Here is a 21522-nt window from a genome sequence, read left to right as displayed (position 1 = left end):
TGTGAGCCACCATGTGATCGCTGGGAACTGAACTCAGGACCTCTGGAAGAGCAGTCAATGCTCTTAGCCACTGAGCCATCTCTCCAGTGCCCCCCCCACACACACATACACACACTTTTTAAAAAAAGATTTGCTTTATATATATGACCCAGATTCAAGGCTTTAAAGGCTCTCATCATCCACACTTGAAATGGAATTCTTTTGTGCTAGAAGGTTAAGATGTATTTGGAAGGGTTTTGTTTCTGCAATTCTTCAGGTGCAAAACCTGTCATCGAGTCTCTACTGCAATTCAGTGACAGTCGCCAAGCATGCCAGAGGACTCACTCCTTGGCATCGTGTTGCCGAGCCAGAGTCCAGCTGGAACCCCATGCCACACCTATAAGGGTCCCAGGCTGTGGACATCCCAGGCCTGCATCCCACATCCACCCATGATGTTCTTTCAACAGCCCAGTGAGCCAGCCCTATACTCTGTTCCTGGCCACCCAGGAACAAGGTCAGCCTAGAGCCGGAAGAGAGACTTGGGGTTTGGGATGGAGGAATTCCAGGGTCCTATATCTGAGTCAGGTAGCAGCATGACCTCTGGGCAAGGAAGGTCCCAGATAGACTGCTTTGCTGAAGGTGGTGGAGTGGAGTGGAACCCTGGCGTAGCCCCTGGAAATGTCAGGCTTAAGGACACAAAGTAGGAAGACCATTTTAAAGGTAAAGACTGCTTTACACTATTGCTTTGAACTGTTAGTGCGACTGACCTAACACCAGCGCACCTATCTGTCTTCTGGATCTTGCCTTGTGCAAAGGCCCCTGAGGCGCCCACTCATCCTTGCCTGATGGATCTGGTGGCTTAGCTGCGACACTAGCAGGGCCACTGCTTTCCTGGTGAGGGATGGGAGCTAAAGGCTGAACCAGTACCATGAGGGAGGGCTTTGCCAAATACTGTCCGGAACACTCCTGCATCCAAACTGTCATCCTGATCGGGCACAAGGCGTTCAGGAGAATATGTGATCTGTCATCTCCTTCTGCTCCTGGTGCCCCGCTGTCAGGCAAAGGGAGAGGCAGGCTCTGAGCCACCCTAGCAGGAGTATTCTGGGCTGGCTTCCAAGCTGGACAACAGCACACACACTCCTGGCTGCCCTTCGGTTTTCCTTACCTTCCTCGATGGGCAGCCTACGATTCACTGCCTCCCTGCCTGTCATCTCGCTTGAGACATCCTTTCTGCCTCCAGTTTCCTCACTTCTGGGAAACCTCTCGGCAGCCCAGATTCACGACTTTGAACTTTTCTGAGACTCTAGCTCCGGAGCGCTGGGACCGACCTATTTTCTCACTGTGCTGGTCCCCTGCTGCACTTGGGATGCAATTCCATCCCTCAGGCTTCCTCCCCTACTTTGACTGCCCAGCTCTTCTCTCTCAATCCCCACACAATATAGAATCTGACCTGAGATGTCTCCGTCAGTAAAGCACCCGCCGTGAAGGGCTGGGACCTAAATTTCTATCCCCAGGAACCGGATGAAAACCGAGTGCCACCGTGGCACATGCCTGCAGCCCCAGCATAGACTGGGTGCAGTGAGAAGACAGTCTGAGCAGCTGGTGAGCCTGGGCCTCAATGAGACCTGTCAGAAGAAACAAAATGGGGAGTAAACAAGAAAGGGACGAAATGTCCATGTCTGGCCTCCACACCCACGCGCATATGCACAAAGCACACATGCACATACACAGTAGACACACGGAAAAACAGACAGACACAGAACCGAACTGCAAAGAATCACATCAGGGAAAGAACCTGCCAAACGTCTCCGTTTCTACAGACGCTCATGTGAAAGCATCTTTGAGCCGCTCTCCCCGGCAGCGACCTCTCCCACACTCAGCAGGTACTGCCCGCCATCTCCCCACCCTGTGCCATCTCCCCACCCTGCGTCCGCTACCCACTCCTCACTGTCCTGCAATCCGGTGGCAAGTGCTGCCTCTCCTGGATGTAAAGAAACCCCTTCGGAGGGGTGGTTCTGATGCTAAGGTCCTGTTCCCCAACTGGCTCATGATCCATCAATAAAGATGCCAGGGGCCAATTGCTGGGTGGGAAAAAGAGAGATGGGACGTCCAGGTCCCCGGAGGTAAGCTAAGAGACACAGGGGAGGAAGGGAGATTTTGGAGGGAGAAAAGGTGGCCAGCCACGTACGATCTTGTGTGGAGAGACCATAACTAAGCAGAGGGCAGACGGAGAGGTACTGAGCTAAGAGAACTGCGAAGGGCATGCAAGCCATGGGAGATTAAGTGTCCAGCCATTGAGCCAGTAAGGCAGGTTGAAAATAAGTGTGTGTGTGTGTGTGTGTGTGTGTGTGTGTGTGTGTGTTCATACGAGGATCCAAGGGAACCTGGGCAGGGCTGGTAGAGTGGTCCACTTGGAGCTTAAAGCAGGGTAGCAAAAACTACACACAACACACCTTGGGACAAAGGAAATCACAGACTCCTCAAACAAAAGATTCACGGTGTGTTTGTCCCAGTCATGTGATTTTGAACCCAAACTTATCTCACAGCCTCCCAAAGGAAAGACCCAGCCAAGTGAAGGAAGACCCTCACTTCAGAGCCCCTGGCACAAGATAGCCTCCCCTGTTGTGGTACATACAGTTTGGCTTTTCCTGGGGAGACAACAAAGAAAGACCTTTTACCCCAGATGGAGCCAGTGACAACAGACCAACGAACTCCCCGACCAAGCTGATCTCCATGAACCACTGAGTTTATCGGGGTTACTTACAGGAATGAGGGTCACTCTCAGGCAGTTGTATCAGGCTAGCATGGGCAATGACTCGGGAAAGATGTGTCCTGGAGTTCGAGGCCTAGCCTGCAGGCCACTGACGCAGCTACCCTCCCCAGCACGTGTTTTTTATGGAGCCTTGGGAGGGGTTTTGTGAGTCTCTACATTCCTTGGTCATGAGCCTTCCCTCTCCCTCTCTCAGGTGTGTTTCAGTACAGAGAGAAAGTCACATGACAGAACCAAACTGTTTCCATCCCAAGTCCCAGTGCCTCAAATAATGACTTCATTTGGATAACGAATCTTCTCGGTAATTAAGGTGAAGTGTGGTCAGGGGGTTGGGGGGAGCTATGTGGTTACTATTCTTGTATGAAGAACAGGCAGGAGATCACAGAGGGGAGCTGATGAGAGCCATTCTGATGAGGGTCACAGACATGACCATTAGGAGCCCGAGAGAGGGCCTGGCACTGACCTTGCCTCGCAGCCTCCAGAGGGGATGAGTCTGTCCACCCCGGCTCTTGGGCCCTCCCACACCCCCACACCCCCCAGCCCCCAACCCCGAGCCTGAGACAACCATAGCTTGTTGAGATTCAGCTATGGCAGCCCAGGGGTGTAGCAGAGTGGCAATCCGCACACCCTCTACAATCTCTAATAGGAAAGTCACATGGAGCACTGTATGGAGGATCAGTGCTCTTGAGTCCTCCCTTCCATGGGAAGTCATTAAGCACTGACTGCATCTGTCCCGTGCCTGCATGCTGGGCTAGATGCCAAGGCACTGACTTCTACGAGCCCTCACCCATGTCAGTGGGATCCACTTTGGGTAATAGGAAATCAGTAAGCACACAGTAGGTCTAACAAATGCCTAATGAATGGACTTCATATGAGTTTATGATAGCTGCAAGTTTTCCCATGTGCAAGGGGCACAGAACCCTGAGCCCTGGTGGTAGCTATCATCTGCTTTCACAGGTTTGTCCCACCTTCCATGGCTCCGGAGCATGGCTCTGAAATACAGTGTGAGGTGAGGTAAAACTTTCTGAGTGTAGCCAGCTGCACCTGTTAAGGATCTGTCATGCAGATTAGCAATGCTAGCACAGGCCGGTGCCCGAGTTACCATCATTCCACACTGGACTTCTGGAAGCACTCTGTTGTGAGGTAGAGAGGTGAGGGAGGGGAAGGGGAAGGAAAGAGAATCAGGGAGGGAAGGAGGGAGGAGAAGAAGGAGGAAAGGGAAACAGACACCATGCTGAGGTAAAATTAGTCTCAACAGTGTATGGATAGCGTGATGCTCCTCCTCAGGACTGTAGTGCAAGAAGTCACAAATCACAATGCTGCTTTGCTCTTGCCCACAGTGAATGATTTCGGAGGCCATGTGACTTTGTGAAAATCCCCTGGGCATATGCTCCCTTTATCTTCATGACACTTAGCTTCTCCAGGGGCTGAAGAAACTGGAATGAAGAGGCAGCTGGTTGAAGCATCCCTACCTCTGAGAGAAGAGGAGGGGCGTGCCTCTAGGTTCCAGGGAGACACAGAGCTCACCTGCTAAGTAGCCCAGATCTTGTGGGAGTGTAGGAAGGAGCTCTCCTGTGCTTGTACGGTGCGGTCCTGACGTACCAGTCCCACCGTTATCTAATGAGTGGCCACAGCAGACACAGTGCTAGGCTGGGTAAAACTGAAGGTCCCCACAAGGGTGAGAGATTGACAGCGGACTGAGTCTCATCAAGAGCCACCTTTGCCTCTGCATCCTCACAGCTGCCTGTGAAGAAGTTGCTTAAGAAGCTTACTTGGGGGCTGGAGAGATGGCTCAGTGGGTAAGAGCACTGACTGCTCTTCCGAAGGTCCTGAGTTCAAATCCCAGCAACCACATGGTGGCTCACAACCATCTGCAATGAGATCTGATGCCCTCTTCTGGAGTGTCTGAAGACAGCTACAGTGTACTTAGATATAATAAATAAATAAATCTTTAAGCCAGAACAAGATGGGGTCAACCAGAGCAAGCAGAGGTCCTGAATTTAAATTCCCAGCAACCACAAGATGACTCACAACCATGAGTACAGCTACAGTGTGCTCATATACATAAAATATATAAGTATTCAAAAAAAGGAAAAGGATGCTAAGTCATCTTCATCCAGAAGAAGAAGAAGAAGAAGAAGAAGAAGAAGAAGAAGAAGAAGAAGAAGAAGAAGCAACTGCTTACTTAGCACCCAAGAAGCTTACATGGTGTCTTAGTTAGAGTTTTACTGCTGTAAAGACATACTGTGACCAAGGTAACTCTTATAAGGACAACATTTAATTGGGCCTGGCTTACAGGTCCAGAGATTCAGTCTATTATCACGATGGCAGGAGCATGGCAGCATCCAGGCAGGCATGGCGCAGGAGGAGCTGAGAGTTCTACAGCTTCATCTGAAGGATGCTGGCAGATACTAGCTCCCTGGCAGCTAGGATGAGGGTCTTACAGACCACACCCACAGTGACACACCTACTCCAACAAGGCCACACCCACTCCAACAAGGCTATACCTCCTAAAAGTGTCAGTCCCTGGGCCAAGCACATACAAACCATCACACTTGGGTACCAGGATTACAGCTGCAGGATACTGTGACCTCTGAGCCTGCCCTGAGTGTTTCTTCCTGTACCTTTCTGTCACTGACTGCCTTGGGAACTGATGAGGATTCTGAGCCCCAAGGTGGTTAAGTAAACAAGACCCAGCTAGTGTTACAGTAGTGGGAAGGACTGAGGAGATGGCTCAGGGGTTAAAGCACTTGCCACACGGGCACAGGACCAGATTCAGACCCCCAGAACCCACATAGTTGCTGAGTGGGCATGGCAGCTGCCTGTATGTAGTTCCAGCTTTGGAAAGTGAAGATGCGGTCCCTGTAACTCCCTCTGACTAGCAAGACGAGCTGAATTGGTGAGTTCTGAGTTCAAGTGAGAGACCCTAAGTCAATGCATAAGATGGAAGAGGACACGGGTGATTTCTGACATCAGCCTTGCACCTCTGTGTGCAGGAGCACACACATGCATGCGTGCAAACATGGACAAATACACATACACTGAAGCTATGACAAGGAATGAACAAGTGGGTGAGAGCAGTTCTAGTGTCAACTGCGCTGAGGGACGCACCAAGGAGTCTGCGGTCACTTACCAGAGCTAGTGGGATGTCTGACATCTTGTTCTTACCAAAAATTTTATTTGGAACAGCATGGCTCTGGGAAGCCACAAAAACTTAGCCTGAACAACATCCATCTACGGTAAAACTGAAAGGGAAAGTTACAATGCCACGTGTTCCATCTTGAACATTTTCCTGCGTGGAGACAATGGAAATGCCCACTCAGTACCTCTCCCTCACAACTCGGACGCTGGAGCATTCTCAGAGCAATCTCTCTGTGGCTCCCCAGACCAGGAGTAGCCTGGAAGGGAACTCTGTACCCCAGAGCAGGGGCTGCTCTCAGCCTTCCCAGGAGCAGTCTAGTTTCCACACAACATGGGCAGCCAGGAGGACAGGCAGGTAGGTGTGAAGCCAGCTTCAAGTCCACCCAGATGGAGAATTTCCTCCTAAATAAAGCCTGTGGCCAAGGTTCTGGCTTCTACATCACTGCTCAGCGACCACAGGAGACAAGTTACATCACTCCCCTTTGGCCTGAGTATACAGCAGGGTTTCTATGCTGCAGTACTGCTGACTTTGGAGCTGGGAGGACACTTCCTGGTAGGGGCCATCCTGTCCTGCAAACAGTGGGAAGTTTGAGATGACCCTGGCTTCTGTCCATGAGAGGGTAGCAGCAACTCACATGCCTAGTTGTGACAACCCAAAATGTCTCCAGACATTGCCCAATGGACCTCAGAGGACAAAGGTGACAGAACCATCCCTTTAAAGAGCTTGAGACTGAGTCCACACATAAATCAGAGCCCGCCGATGCCAAATGGGCCAGTTTGCCACACCCTCCCCATTGGTCCCAGATTACTCTACCCAAAGGCCCCTTGAGACCCAGTTCCAGTCTTTTGTGTCTTAGTCAGGTCTATTCCTGCACAAACATGACCAAGAAGCGAGTGTGTGTGTGTGTGTTTGGGGGAGGAGGGTGGCTGGCAAGATGGCTCAGGGGTTAAGAGCACTGGCTGCTCTTCCAGAGGTCCTGAGTTCAATTCCCAGCAACTACATGGTGGCTTATAACCATCTGTAATGGAATCTGATGCCCTCTTCAGCGGTGTCTAAAGATAGCTAGTGTACTCATAAAGTAAATAAACAAATCTTAAAAAAAAAAAAAAAAAGAGCCAGGCAGTAGTGGTGCACACCTTTAATCCCAGCACTTGGAAGGCAGAGGCAGGCAGATTTCTGAGTTCAAGGCCAGCCTGGTCTACAGGGTGAGTTCCAGGACAGCCAGAGCTACACAGTGAAACCCTGTCTCAAAAAATAAAATAAAATAAAATAAAATAAAATTAAAATAAAATAAAATAAAATAATTTAAAAAAAATTTAAAAAAAGAAGCAGCAGGTTGTGGAGGAAAGGGTTTATTCAACCTACACTGTGGAAACATTGCTGTTGATCACCAAATCAAGCCGGTAAGTAACATCCCTCCATGGCCTCTGCATCAGCTCCTGCTTCCTGACCTGCTTGAGTTCCAGTCCTGGCCTCCTTTGGTAATGAACAGCAGTGTGGAAGTGTAAGCTGAATAAACCCTTTCCTTCCCAACTTGCTTCTTGGTCATGATGTTTGTGCAGAGGTAGAAACCCTGACTAAGACACCAGGCTTTAGGCCCTGAACAAGAGTGTACAGGAAATGCCCTCCCGGGCTCTCTGGCTCTGGCCAGCTTTGGACCAAGGGATGCCCTGGGAAGGGTGAAGCCGGGGGAAGGAAGGGTTACTGTAGAGTCATTTGCCCGGACTGCCCACCACCCTTGATTCTGACTGTCCTCTCTGCCCAGCAGGTGGCACCTGTGGCTGGCAGCACTGCACGGTTTTCTCCATTCCCCGATGTGTTTGACCCATGCAGGCCTGTATCCACAGACCCTTCATTAACTTATTCCCAATTAAACCCTTGTGACTGTGCCATCTGTTTCCTGCCTGTAAAAACCAGTCACGGCGAACCTGGGACGAGCAGAGAGATCTTCCTGTCCCTGGAGGGAAGCTCTTGAACACGCCATGGCTCTTTATCACGGCTTCCCATCCACAAGCTTCCTGTGCTCCAGTAGCACCCCACCTCTGCAGCCTTCTAATCTGGGGTGCTAATGCTCTTAAGGTGTCCTTTCTCCACCTCGGTTATTTCTGTCCACTTCATCTTCTCCGCTGGGCTTAGGGATTTGGGAGGGGACCAGGAAGGGATTGCATCTCACCCTGTTTACCTGAAAATACTTTTGTGCTTCCCATGTTTTCATCAACACCTAAACACACATCTGTATTATGGTAGTTCTGGGAGTAGTCTATGAGACTCCCAGCCTTTAGGAGTTCCTGGGATTTGTCCTTTTGGTTTTCAGAGTCTTTCCCTAAAGCCCATACCTATATCTCTGGGTGCTGTGAACCTGTGGCATGGGGGGAGCTGATAATATGGAGAGGGAGCCTACAGTTCCCAAGAGGGGGGCCTACAGTTCCCTCAAGGGGGGCCTACAGTTCCCTCAAGGGGGGCCTACAGTTCCCTCAAGGGGGGGCCTACAGTTCCCTGGCAGGCTGGAGGAGACGATTCCTAATGGGGGTGGCAAGCAAGCGAACCTGCACTGAAGGTGGCATTTTCAAAAACTCTTCTTCTCTGTTCAGCCGGACCCGGCCTGGGCTCTTACTTTGTCTAACTTTGAGGTTTTCCTTAGACTGCTCTGAGCTAAACAAGACTTCCGTCCAATCTCTGCCCACTTGTTGAAGAGCACATTTACTGAGCAGGTTTCTGTGCCAGCCACTGGGGCCAGTGCTCCTCACCGGTGAATAATTGATTCAATGTGATCTCACTTAAATCCCCCAGACCCATAGGCAATTTTAGAGCAGAGAGAGCTGGAGACCTACTGTCCCACCCGTCCACCACACTTGGGTTCTGACTGCCTTTGCTGACAAGCCAAGAAACCCCCACTGCCCAGAAGGTAGCACCGTGGTTATCAGTCTTACACACTTTTCTCCCTCGGTCCTGCTTGACCCTGGCAGGCCTGTATCCACAGACTCTCAAACTTATTACCAATTAAACCCTTGTTTAAGTAGATATAAATCCAATTTAAAATTATCATAAGTAGTTAAGGTAAGCTGATCTGGTTTGTCCTTAAAGGAAGTTACTGTCCAATCCAGACAACGCCTGGCCAGGGTTGGAGGACTAGATGCCTGAGGAGCTGACAATATGGAGAGAGGGGCCTATAGTTCCCTCGCAGGAGCATTCCTATCGGAGTAGCCCGGGGAAGCAGGGCAGACCCACACTGAAGGCGGCATCCATTTCTTCCAAAGCTCCGCACTAGGAAACTGGATGCCTAAGCCTGAACCACTGTCCCTCCCGATGCTCAGCCCAAAACTCAAACAAAAATGGTTGCCCCAGCACACAGAGGGCCTAGCTGTGCTTGGTGGGCATGATAGAAGCTGAACACACCAGCTGGTGGCCCCCGAGCTAAAGACTTAAGTGGGCAATGAAACCCACACTGTAGTGTGACAGACTGGACATCTTCACAGCTGTCCCAGAAGGCTAGGAAGTAGGACAAATGGTGGCCGTCATGGGCATCTGAGAGGGGGTAATGGGAAGGGCTGACTCCAATGGCTGAATTTAGGTGAGGGCATCTTCTTTCATGCCCAGCATGAGACAGGGTCTGTGCTAGTCTGTAGCTGACAGGTCCTCTTCCGGCCTCACTGAACCTCTAGTGAGAGAGACATCAGGGCATCCTCTGCGTTGCCACGTGAGAGCTGAGCATGGAGAGTAACAGCCTTCTTGAAGAGGTATCCCCAGAAGAGCCAGGGCCTGAAGAAAAAGTGTTAGTATGATGTGGATGATAATTTTATGAACTGGAAGCCTAGGCCATCCTAAAAGAGGTACCTCCCAGACATGGGTGTATACACGCACGCACGCACGCACACACACACACACACAAGCACATAAGAACACAGTGTTATGTACTCCCACGTGCAAATACCCACACTCTCTATCCTTCCTTGATAGCATATCCCAAACCCTCTATGTATGTGGTATGTGTGATGTGGTGTGTGCCTGTGTGCATGCATATGTACATACACATGTATGTACATGTGTTGGGTATCTTCCTCTATCTCTCTCTAATCTTTATTATTGTGTGTGTGCATGCCGTGTGTGTAGAGGCCTGACAGGTGCCATGGTGTGTATACAGAGGTCAGAGGAAAACCTTTGGGACCAATTCTTCGACACGAATGTGAGTCCCAGTAATCAAAGTTGGGCTGTCCGGCTTTTGAGGCAAGCGCTTTACTGGCTGAGGCCATCTTGCTGGTCCTCCCCACCTGATGCTTAAAGACAAAGTCTCTCACTGGATGTGGAGGTCATTGATTCAGCTGGGCCAGCCAGCCAATGAGCTTCAAGGATCCACTTGCCTCTGCCTCCCTAGTGCCAGGATTTCCGATGGGTGCCACCATGCCTGACTTGTATGTGGGTGAAGGGGATCTGACCCAGATCCTCACGTGTGGGAAGCACATACGTTCCTATGTTAGCTTTCCAGTCCCCCAATATCACCCCTCATGTTTGATCTGATAAAGTAACTCCAGCATGAACTGCGACTAGACATCTATCCACCATTTCCGACGGTCAGCTTAGATGCGGTTCACACTCAGCACCTCCCCAACTGACATCATCCTGCGCCTTGAAAACTTGTTCTCTGCCTGCCGAGGTCCACAGAAGTACAAACGTGACCACTGGCCCCTTTCCTCCTGGGTTCTGGCTCTCTGCTGCTGAAGCAAGACCACAGGAAGGCGCCTGTGACACTCATTACTGCCTGGGACCAAAGGTATCTCACTCTAATTACACACCGGCCTTCCTTTCTGACCCAGCCTGGACCTTAGCCTACACCCCCTTTCCACACCCTTGCCTCAGGCATCTTCTAAGATACAAAAGAGTGCTGTGTGATAAAATTTTTCCTGGGGAAACATAGCAGACACACATACTCACCCCAGATAGTGAGCCTATTACAGACCAAAGTACAGACACACCAAAGTCCTACCTGGTGAGCCAGTGACTTTTACTGGGGTTACTTACAAGAATATGGGTGAGAAGTCACAGGAACAGAAATGACCCAAAGACAGTGGCATCACCAAAGCTCACCCCAGCATGGGTGACAGCTTACAATTCTGGGAACCTGGCACACACTGCATGGCCTGCAGGCAGCTCAACAGGTTGGAAAGTGTCCTCTCCAGGTGCCTCAGTTGATCCAAACCTCTTCTAGGAAGCTCAGCTGGTTTCTGCTTCTTTTAGGTATGATGTCAGAGTCTTCTGTGCAGCTTAGCTTCCTTCCCTCTGGGATGGGGGTGGGGGTTTGCTGCTTTTATTGCTTAAACTGGCAGAGAGGGGCCCAGAGAATCCGATCAGTTTCTGGAACTTCCTGAAGCTGTTGTGAGTTGTTTACTTTCATGTTTAAGAGATGGAATGTTTCAATATGGAAAACAACAGTCCATCCCTTCCTCCAACTCTTTGTTTGTCTGGTTGATTTTTTTTCTTTCTTTCTTTTTTTTTTTCTTTTTCTTTTTGGAGACAGGGTTTCTCTGTGTAGCCCTGGCTGTCCTGGAACTCAATCTGCAGACCAGGCTGACCTCAAACTCAGAAATCTGCCCACCACTGCCTCCCAAGTGCTAGGATTAAAGGCATGTATCACCACTGCCTGGCCCTTCCAACTCTTGCCTTCTTTCCATCCCCACCCCTCTTCATCAAGGATCCCTAAGCCTTGAAGGTGTGACTATAGATATCTACCTATGACTAAGAAGTAGGCCACTACAGCACAGTAACAGTTACCAGTGGTTATTAATTGACCCTGATAACCATAATCCATGGGCATAAACACATGTTCACAAGGCAGACACATCACATCCATCTAGAACAACCATACAAGTTGCTTCTCCAGTGGCACCTATGACCTCCCAGCCACAGGTTTTTGTCCTGACTTATAGATGTGAACTCTTTTGTGGAGAGGTCCTTAAATCCAATTGGAAGGCTGTGGTGGCTTGAATATGATTGGTCCAGGGAGTGGCACTATTTGGAGGTGTGGCCTTGTTGGAGGAAGTGTGTCACTGTAGTCATGGGCTTTAAGACCCTCATCCTAGCTGCCTGGAGGACAGTCTTCTCCTAGTGGCCTTCAGGTGAAGATATAGAACTCTCAGCTCCTCCTGCACCATGCCTGCCTGGATGCTGCCATGTTCCTGCCTTGATGATAAAGGACTTAACCTTTGAACCTGTAAGCTAGCCCCAATTAAATGTTGTCCTTATAAGAGTTGCCTTGGTCATGGTGTCTGTTCACAGCAGTAAAACCCTAAGACAGAAGTTGGTACCCGGAGTGGGTTATTGCTGTGATAGGCCTGACCATGTTTTTATTTGGAGGAATGTGGATTTGGGGATTTCAGGTTTTGAAAAGCAGTGAAATGCTTTAAGTGGGGCTTAATGGGCTATCCTAGTAGGAATATGGAAGACTTTGTTGCTGAGAGTGATTTGAACTGTCCAGACTTGGCACAAGAGGTTTCAGTGGAGAAAAATTTTAGTATGTGGTCTAGAGATCATTCTTGTGGTATTTTGGTGAAGAATGTGGCTGCTTTTTGCCCTTGTCTGAAGAGTCTACCTGACACTAAGATAAAGAAATTTGTATTAATTGCATTGAGAAAGGAAGTCTCAAAAAAGCCCAACAGAGACTTTGTTCTCTGGTTAAGTCTCATGAAGAGCATTTTGAACAAGCACAAGCTGAGAAAGGAAAAAATATAAAATGTTTGGTTCAAGTAATAAGGGGGCGTGAGGATGTAAATGGAGCCAAATCCTGGGCTCAAGGAGATAAACAGATTAAGGGTGTGGTGACCTGTGGCAAGATGCCACCCAGCTAAGTTTACTATTTATGCATTTGTCTTTGAACTGGGAATAGTTATATAGTTATATAATATCAGGTGTTATTACTTGGTTATTGTTTTCACTTGGACTTTTAATTTGGAATGAACTACAATCCAGAAATGGAGGACACAGGCTTTTGATCTGAACCTTGAGGCATAGTGGCCATGAAAAGCTTAGGCCTAGTCAAGGTGGTGCAGACCTTTAATCCCAGGAGACAGAGGCAAGCAGATCTCTGGGTTCAAGGGCAGCCGGGTACAGAACAAGTTCTAAGTAGAGAAATGCTTAAGTGAATCACACCTTTCATCCTAGCACTTAGGAGACAGAGCCTCAGGGTCAAAGAGCCTCAAGACAGAGTTCAGGGTCAATCTACAGAGCAAGTTCTGGGACAGCCGAGCTTAGGCAGTGAAGGAGTTGGAAAACAGAAAGCTGCTGATAATGTTGGTGGCCATGATCCAGCAAGCAGCAGGACTCCACAGCTTTGGCTTTAGAATCAAGAATAGAGGGGAGTATTGGGACAACTGATGCTGCTTAGCTGGAGCTAAGAAATTAGCAATGATTAAGAAGAGACCAGAAGCACTGAGGTGAAATCTGAAAGTGTTTCTTGAGAACACAAAAAAGCTGTGTTCCAGAGATAGCCAAGGTTGCTCTTTGTGCTGCAGCTGGACTTGCTGATGTGTAAGAGTCACCCAGGTGGTACTGGTTTTGAAGGCATGAAGGGGTCATGGAGAGCAGCTGAGGCTTGACACTGTGAGAGGCCATCGAAGGCCATTGGTGAAGGTTGAGGCTTAGCACCAGGAAGGGAGCCTATGAGAGGCTACTAGCAAAGCCTCGTTGCAGCAGAAGACTCTGGTGAATTAGAAATGCCAGTACTGTGGGATGACCACCAAGAACAGCAGCAGCAGTGGAGTGGAGTCAACCAGAGCCTGGAGTGCTACACAGTACATAGCTGGACAAGTGACCCAAGCTCCTTTGGAGGAGCCCAGAAGATCATGTGTGGATCCCAAACACTAGAATAAGAGGCTGTAATGTTGAAGCTGGCTCGGATATCCCAAGATGTTGGAGATGCCAGAACCGGAGGATGCTGCTGAGGAAAGCTGCTAACAGGGAGGGGAACTCGCCTAAGAGAATGAAGTTTGTTGCTGCTGAATGCCAGATTTGTAAACAGCAGTCAAGAAGGATCAAAGAAGTTGGAGATCTGAAGAGCGTTGTTTTTTTTTTTTAAGATTTATTTATTTACTTTATGTATATTACTACATTGTACCTGTTTTTAGACACACAAGAAGAGAGCATCCTATTCTATAACAGATAGTTGTAAGCTGCCGTGTAGTTGCTGGGAATTGAACTTAGGATCTCTGGAAGAGCAGACACTGCTCTTAACCCCTGAGCCATCTATTTCTCCAGCCCTTGAGGAGTGCTTTGACATCAAATATGGAGACATGGAGTTTGGAGTTTGCCCAGCTGGTTTTCTGTCTTGCTTTGGTCCAGTGTTTTTTTACTTTACATAGGATTACAGTTAAGAGACTGCATGAATCTCAGAAGAGACTTTGAACTTTAGACTTTTAACAGTGCTGAGACTGCTATAGATGGGGACTTTTGAAGTTGGACTAAATCTATTTTATATTATGCTATGTTTAGGTATGGTCCCCATAGACTCATATGTTTGAACAAGCCTATGGGGGCCAGGGAGTGGAATATGGTGTTTTGAATATGCCTGGTCCAGGAAGTGGGACTATTTGGAGGTGTGGCCTTGTTGGAGGAAGCATGTCACTGCAGTCATGGGCTTTAAGACCCTCATCCTAGCTGCCTGGAAGCCAGTCTTCTCCTAGTGGCCTTCAAATGAGGTTGAAGAACTTTCAGCTCCTCCTGCACCATGTCTGCCTGGACGCTGCCATGCTCCCACCTTGGTGATAATGAACTAACTCTAAACCTGTAAGCCAGCCCCAATTAAATGTTGTCCTTATAAGAGTTGTCTTGGTCATGTAGTCTGTTCACAGTAAAACACTAAGACAGAAGTTGCTGGTCTTACCCACAACAGCTGAGCCACTATTGCACAAACAGGTACATCCTGCCTAGCCTGTCAGTGTTTCAGCACGCAGGGTCCATAGCCAAGCAAGAATGTTAGTGGCAGCAGCCGGCATGGTCCCCTCTGGCACTGTGAAAGCCAGCCAGCAGGGTGGGGGTTCACAGTTCAATCTCAGCATAATACCTCTGTGTTCTAGAGTCAAAGCATGCACAATATCTACAACACTCGGCACACTGCAGTTGCCGTGGGTCACACCAATAGCCTTCCAATTGGATTTAAGGCCCTCTCCACAAAAGAGTTCACATCTGTCAGCCAGGACGAGAACCTGTGGCTGGGAGGTCATGGGTGCCGGCGGGGAAGTTATTGACCACGACAGCAGCAGTAGCAATAGCCCTATGCTTTGTGAGGACTCAGGGGCCTCCCAGGCCAACAACTCACAGAGGTAGCCCACCCCTGGCACTGGGGTTCCGCTGAGTAACCTTATGGCCTCTGGGAACTTCCTTTCCACCCATGTAGTGTATAGCTTTTAGATTTAAACTGTAGCTAGCGATTGCTTTAACCCATCTTTCCTTTCAACTACCCTGGCCTGAGCAGGATCATAAGGTAGGTGGAAGTACCACTTACCTGGTTGGCTCTCCACTGACTTTTCAAATCTGCAAAACACTCAAGAGGTTAGCATCATGTCTATTTAACAAAACCTTCTCAGAGATGGGCAGGATACAGCAACATCTCAATCCACTAACCCCATGACAAGGGTAGCCGTGCTGGAGCTCTCTGAAAGCCTGTTGTCATCTGTTGTCATCAGCAGGGGTTAAGTCATCCTGGAAGTTCACAACTGAGAAGAATCTGAAGTCAAACATAAGCAAGGTCTAATACAGCATGGAAGGGTTCCAGTCATTTGTATCAACTGCTTCCTCCTCAGATCCACATCCTGTCCAGAGCTGGACAGGAGGCGCTAACTTGGTCAGCTCTCTGTAATCCTCCGTCACTCTCTCTCAGCCATTATGGTTCCATACCCCGAGATCTTCCACAGACTATCTCTACATTTCTCCATACCTGATGAACAAAACGGGCCTGACTTCATCTGCTCAGACCCACCACCCGGGGCCCAAGGGGGAAGGTGTCCCCTGCTGCACCAGCTGGCTTCCTGATTCAGATAGGCCTTGGTTGTCACCGTAGCTGTTGCCTCCTGTTCACCATTCCTGCCTGGGCAAACCATTTCCACCTACAATCACTTTTTGTTGGCGGGAAATGCACCCTTTTTATTTGGGGATAGTCCCCGCCCCACCACTGGCCTGGTTGTCTGCACCTGTATTGTTCTGTCATGTATGTCTTCTGTGGACTGACTGCTCCTCGGGCTGGAAAGGCATCCAGAATGTCCGTGAGTGCACAGTCTGGCTTTCCCATCAGTTTTTCTTTAGGAAGGATAGCTCAACAAGAATCTTGCCACCTTTGTCTTTGACAACCCAGACAGGTTCTTCCTCTGCCTACCTTTTCTCACCCCCTCTGGGCTGCTCTCTCACTCTATAGAGTCTTTATGTGCTGGCTTAAGTCACTGAGATCTGGAGAAGCCTTTCCTACTTTATAACGAGCTTGCTCCACCATGGACCCAGAAAAGACACTAACGCTCCATGCTAGCCTCCAGAATCAGCCTTTTCTTTTTCTTTTTCTAAGATTTATTTTATGTATAGGAGTACACTGTAGCTGTCTTCAGACATACCAGAAGAGGGCATCCATTACGGATGGTTGTGAGCCACCATGTGGTTGCTGGGAATTGAACTCAGGACCTTTGGAAGAGCAGTCGGTGCTCTTAACCACTGAGCCATCTCTCCAGCCCCAGCCTTTTAACTCCTCTGTGAACACATTTCTATCTGGTCCAATGAACTGGGGTCCACACACAGCTCCTCTTATTCTTAGTTCCCTCAATAGCATCTTCCCCTCAATTACGGTCCTCCTGCCCCTGATACTTGTGTGGACCTCAGACAGCGACGACCAAGTGTCCCTAATGGCTTTCCTAAGCCAGTCCATTGGGGACATGTCTCTCTCACACCGTCTGATAATGCAGCCTTTGCCTTATGGAGGGATGGGATGTTCCAATGCTCGTTTTCCCTGCCTCTGCAGCAGTCAGGCTAACCCCATCTCCTTCCATGTCCCCCAGCCTCACAAGCCAGGCTGGGACAGGTTCTTTCACTGCTTCTTCAGAAGTCTTCCCTAACCTTGGAAGTTCAAGCACTGAGTATTTGCTTTTTATCTTAGTTCTTTGACCTGGACCATTATAAAGCCCACCTTCCCTTCCTTTCCCTGACATCTGAGTTGGATCACAGATCTCCCCTATTCTTCTATATAAGCTATGACTTGATGGGTGTCCTCTATTGTTTTACCATAAGAGTGAGAGATCCTCTCGTGTATCTAGTATCTAGTTTACTTGCTGAATCAGATGTGAGCATGAAGGATGCTACCGCATCTCCCTTTCCTGTTGCGATTGCCCCGGTACACACACAAGCTCCTGCTTTACACAAACAAGTTCCAGCCTAGCTGCCATCTCAGCCCCAGATTCATTCTCATTCTCTCTCATTCTCTCTCATTCTCTCTCATTCTCTCTCTCTCTCTCTCTCTCTCTCTCTCTCTCTCTCTCAATATTTATTTTATGTAAGTACACTGTAGTTGTACACCAGAAGAGGGAGTCAGATCTCATTAGGGATGTTTGTGAGCCAGCATGTGGTTGCTGGGATTTGAACTCAGGACCTTCAGAAGAGCAGTTAGTGCACTTAACCACTGAGCCATCTCTCCAGCCCCCCAGATGCATTTTCGACTGCACCCAACAGTGGCCAGGAAACCTTTGCCACCGTTTGTCAACAGTCTCAACTCTTCTGTGCTCATCTCAAAGATTGCAAAACTCCCCCCAAACTTTTAACTGCTTCAGGGAATCTCTGTATTCACATGGCGCCCCCTGCACTTCATCAGACAGGCAATGTGCCACCCTGTATCACTCCCATGGGTAAAGACTAACACCCCGGGATTCCTCCCACAGACTCTCCTAAGCCTGATGGCTCAGTCTCAGTTGCCCGTCTCATTACCTAGAACAGGAACCATGAAACTGGTGACAGCACAGAGGCACAGGGACACACATACACAGGAAAGGACGCTGGACTGAGAGTCCCTCTGTGGACGCTCCTACTCGGGCTACTTGCCTGAGCTGCATGCCTCGCCACCCATAGCCAGGACAATGGACTCGGTCCTCCCCAACTCAGCTTTGGTTCTGCCATGTCCCTGTTCAAATGCCAATTAGGTTGTGTGACAAGTTCTCCTGGGGAGATGTCACACACAGACACCTACTCACCCAAGGCCAAAACTCACAACAGACCAAAGTACAGAGACCACCAAAGTCCAACTTGGTGAAATCATGTAAGCTTTATTGGGGTTACTCACAGGAGCAGAAATGACTCAAAGGTAGCTCCACCCACCAAACCCACACCACGTGGAGCACACCACACGGCCTGCAGGTGGCTCAACACATCAGAGGGTGTCCTTTCCAGGTGCCTCAGTTGATCTAAACCTCTTCAGGCACCTGGTCTGGTGTGAGTCTTTACAGCTTGGCTTGCTCCCCTGTGAGGGCCACTCAGCCTTTATTGGCTACTCCAGCAGGGAGGGGCCTAGCGAGTCTGGTCAGTTTCAGGCACTTTCTGAAGCTTTTGCGCTGTGTCTCTTCAGGTTGAAAAGAGTTTCTCTGCAGGATGGAATGTTTCCATCTTAAGGAAACTGTTACACAACACCTGGAACTGTCAATACCCAGCTAAACATCTCCCTGCGATCCCCTGCACTGGGAGACAAGTCCAGCTCCCCACCAAGCCATCCACCTAAATTCAGGGACTGCCCTTCCCCCCCCCCCTCCAGCCACAAGGGAACATCTTGCACCTCACGCTATCCTGTTCCCCAGTTAGGCCATCTTCACCCCTTTCCTTGCAGACTTGCCACGCACCCTGCAGGATGTCAGGGTTTCTTGTCCCCATCCAGGCATATGACTTTCCAGGGAACAAGTTCCTTGCTCACCAAGGAACTTTTTGTGCAGTACTATGTGTCATGGATGTCCAGCAAATATCTGTCAAATGGACCAAGGATGTGCAGCCCTGGGCCATGACCATGATACCAGGATGTTAGCAGTGTCAGTTTATTTCCTTGAAGCTCAGACTCCTCCTCGTTCCATGGCCAAAACGCAGTAATTTCAGATCTACTCTTTTCTGATTTAAATTTGTGCCATGCTTACTAAATTGATAGCATTTAAGTTAAAAATTTCAAAGTAACTAGTGGCATTGTTTTTTTTTTTAAACTATTTGTTTCAGGGAAAGTATCAATCCACTTACAATTCTGTAAAATACCCATTCTTCCGACATATACCCATTCTGTAAAAATACCCATTCCAGTCTGTCATGCTTACCTGCACATTAGTTTTAGGTGTGCATTCAGACACCAGCAGACAAAACTTACTCTCAGAACCTCCTACAGCATCTCCCACTTTTGATCTCGATCTCTCTCTCTCTCTCTCTTCTTCCCCCCCCCCCCCCCCCACACACACAGAGCTTGGGTGAGAACAACCGAAAATGCTTTGCTTGGCATTTTCAAGGGTTAAAACAAAAACAAACCAACAAAAAACTAGGGTTAAGATAACATCGATTTTTCAGTGCCTTGGTCTGGGGGTGTAGCTGAATGCTCCAGCATCTGTCTAGCAGGCTCAAAGCTGATCAACGTAGGCATCTCCTAAATCATGAGTGAGCGCCTAAAGTCTACCGCACTCGAAACAGTTCACTCCTACAGTCTTCCTTCCAAGTGCTCCCCCTCAATATAGGATGTCAGACACTGACAACTCCAAAAAAAGGACTGTGCAAGAAGCGAGTTAGAAGGCGTAGCTTCTTCCTTCATAAAGAGCTACCAGAGAAGTGAGAGAAACAAGAGATCCCTGGTCTTCATGAAGTTTTCTCACAGGCTTATGACCACTGGTAATTAAAGAATAACAATCTCAAAGGCACAGGACTGTTCAGATGTAATGGGCGCGGGGTAGGGGGAAAAGCCTGCACTGATCTGACTACATCTCTCGTGGGCCGGGTCAATGGGTGGGGCGTGCAGGTAGAGTCTCACCGTAAGCAGCTGATGGGCTCGGCCTCGGTGGATCCAAACCCTAGACGTAAGGTAGGCGGTGCCTACGTCGAGGAAGCCGGTTGCTTTGCGGTTGGGTCCTGAGCAGAGAAATTTCGGTGTGGAGGACCACAGGGGAATAGGGCGGAGGCTACCACTCTACGCGGGTAGAGTCTTTAGCTCGCGTGGGCAGGGACGAAGGGAGAGGCGTGGATTCTATGGGCGGGGCTGAAACGAGTCCCGCCTCTGAGGCGTGAGGTGGGCGGAGCGTACCCCGGAGCCAGCAGCATTGCCTTCGTGGGCGGAGCCTAATGGCCCAAGGAAACCGCCGCTCGCGCGGTCCCGGGTCTCCTCGGCTCTGCACGAGCGTCACCGCTACCAGGCTTATGGGACAGAGCTTTTCGTGCCTGGACGGCTGCAAAATAGTTGCCATACACTTCGCATGTGCATTTCCGCTCCTCACTGTCCTCTCCTCTCCTCCCCGTCCAGGGTCAGCGGCCGTGACTTTATCACCTCCGTCGTACTCACACCTCCCTCTCCCCAGTAGCTCTCTCCCTGGTGGCGCCACCAAAACCTTTAGACCCAGGCACACGAACCGGTCCGCACCGAGGGGGTGGGGACAGGCCGCGCAGTGGGCGGGGCGACGCTGCGGAGCGTTAGGGCACGTGGGGCAGTATCGGCCAATGGTGTGGCGTCGTTGAGGGCGGCGAGGCGGGGAGAGGGCAGCGTGGGGCCGGCGCGGGGCGGGGCTTGGGGCGGGGGCGGGGCCTGCCGGGAGAGGGGCGGAGAGACGCCGCCGCCGCTGCCGCCGCCGCCGCCGCCGCCGCGGCTGCCGCAGCCTCTGGGAGCCTGGAAAAGGGGAAGCGAGAGCGGACGAGCGACTCAGTCCCCGGGCGGCGGCTGCAGCGGCGGCGGCGGCGGCCGGGGCGGCGCGACGGCCGGGCCGGGGGCGCTTCTGCTGCTGCAGCGGCAGTGGCGGCGGGCGGCGGCAGGGGCGGCGGCGGCGGCGGCCCGCACCAGCCATGCCGAATAAAAACAAGAAGGAGAAAGTGAGTCGAGGCGGGGGGCTCCGGGACCGGGTCGGGGGTCCCCGCGTCGGCGGGTAGGGGCGGGGCGGCAGGTCGTCCAGGCTCGCGGGCGGGCCCAGGGCGCTGGCAGGATTGCATGGAACTGGGGAGGCCGCCCAGGCTCTGAGGTGGCGCTGAGGTGCCGCGGTCGCTCTGGGTGGCGGCCGATGCTCCGTGCAGTGCTCAGCGTGGCGGGGGCTGGGGTGCTGGAGCGTTCCGGACTCGCCCCAGAAACCCTTACTTGGGAGGTTTAAGGGTGGGAGGGGAGCAAGGGATGGGCCGAGAGCACTGGGTCTGTCTGTCCCTACCCGGAGTTTTCACCTCCCCCCCCCCCCAACACTGACATGAAGAGAAACGGAATTTGAAGGCTCCTGGTACTGTGAATACACTCAATATGATGTAGTTTGCTGCTGGCGTATTAAAGCCATCAGAAGCTCTCAGTGATGTGTATCAATTTAGAAACTGCATTTGAGCTAACGCTTAGCGGTCCAAATATTGAGAACACTAATTGGCTTTTTTGTTGTTTGTTGTTTGTTGTTTGTTTTTTTTTTGTTTTGTTTTTGGTTTT

General features: G+C 50.3%; 2 protein-coding genes across 4 annotated transcripts in view; one reads left to right on the top strand and one right to left on the bottom strand.

The window, feature by feature from the left end:
* Nucleotides 1-18149: 18149 nt before the first annotated feature.
* LOC127687808 (serine/arginine repetitive matrix protein 1-like) lies at nt 18150-20911 on the bottom strand. Its single transcript, XM_052186662.1, has 3 exons — nt 20161-20911; nt 19891-19988; nt 18150-18484 (listed from the first exon to the last, which is right to left on the bottom strand). Exons 1-3 carry the CDS (start codon nt 20909-20911, stop codon nt 18377-18379), a joined length of 957 nt encoding a protein of 318 aa, XP_052042622.1. The 3' UTR covers nt 18150-18376.
* Ppp2r5c (protein phosphatase 2 regulatory subunit B'gamma) overlaps nt 20709-21522 on the top strand; it is a 140047-nt gene continuing 139233 nt past the window's right edge. For 2 of the 3 annotated variants that reach the window (XM_052185018.1, XM_052185019.1), the window contains exon 1: nt 20709-20936. In XM_052185018.1, coding sequence (XP_052040978.1) covers nt 20910-20936 — 27 coding nt within the window. In that variant the 5' untranslated portion in view covers nt 20709-20909. The remainder of the gene's footprint in view (nt 20937-21522) is intronic. The other variant, XM_052185020.1, reaches the window with a different exon arrangement.

Source organism: Apodemus sylvaticus, chromosome 6, assembly GCF_947179515.1.
Source record: "Apodemus sylvaticus chromosome 6, mApoSyl1.1, whole genome shotgun sequence".
Taxonomy (NCBI): domain Eukaryota; kingdom Metazoa; phylum Chordata; class Mammalia; order Rodentia; family Muridae; genus Apodemus; species Apodemus sylvaticus.
This window is presented reverse-complemented; position numbering and strand designations above follow the sequence as displayed.

What these genes read in the sequence shown, in the direction of transcription:
- LOC127687808 (XM_052186662.1), bottom strand. Translation starts at nt 20,911, where the DNA reads ATGGCTGGTGCGGGCCGCCGCCGCCGCCGCCCCTGCCGCCGCCCGCCG. An exon ending in GCAATGCTGCTGGCTCCGGG is followed by an intron (nt 19,989 to 20,160) that starts GTACGCTCCGCC and finishes TTCTCTGCTCAG; the next exon opens with GACCCAACCGCAAAGCAACC. An exon ending in GAGCCCATCAGCTGCTTACG is followed by an intron (nt 18,485 to 19,890) that starts GTGAGACTCTAC and finishes TCCATCCTGCAG; the next exon opens with AGAAACTCTTTTCAACCTGA.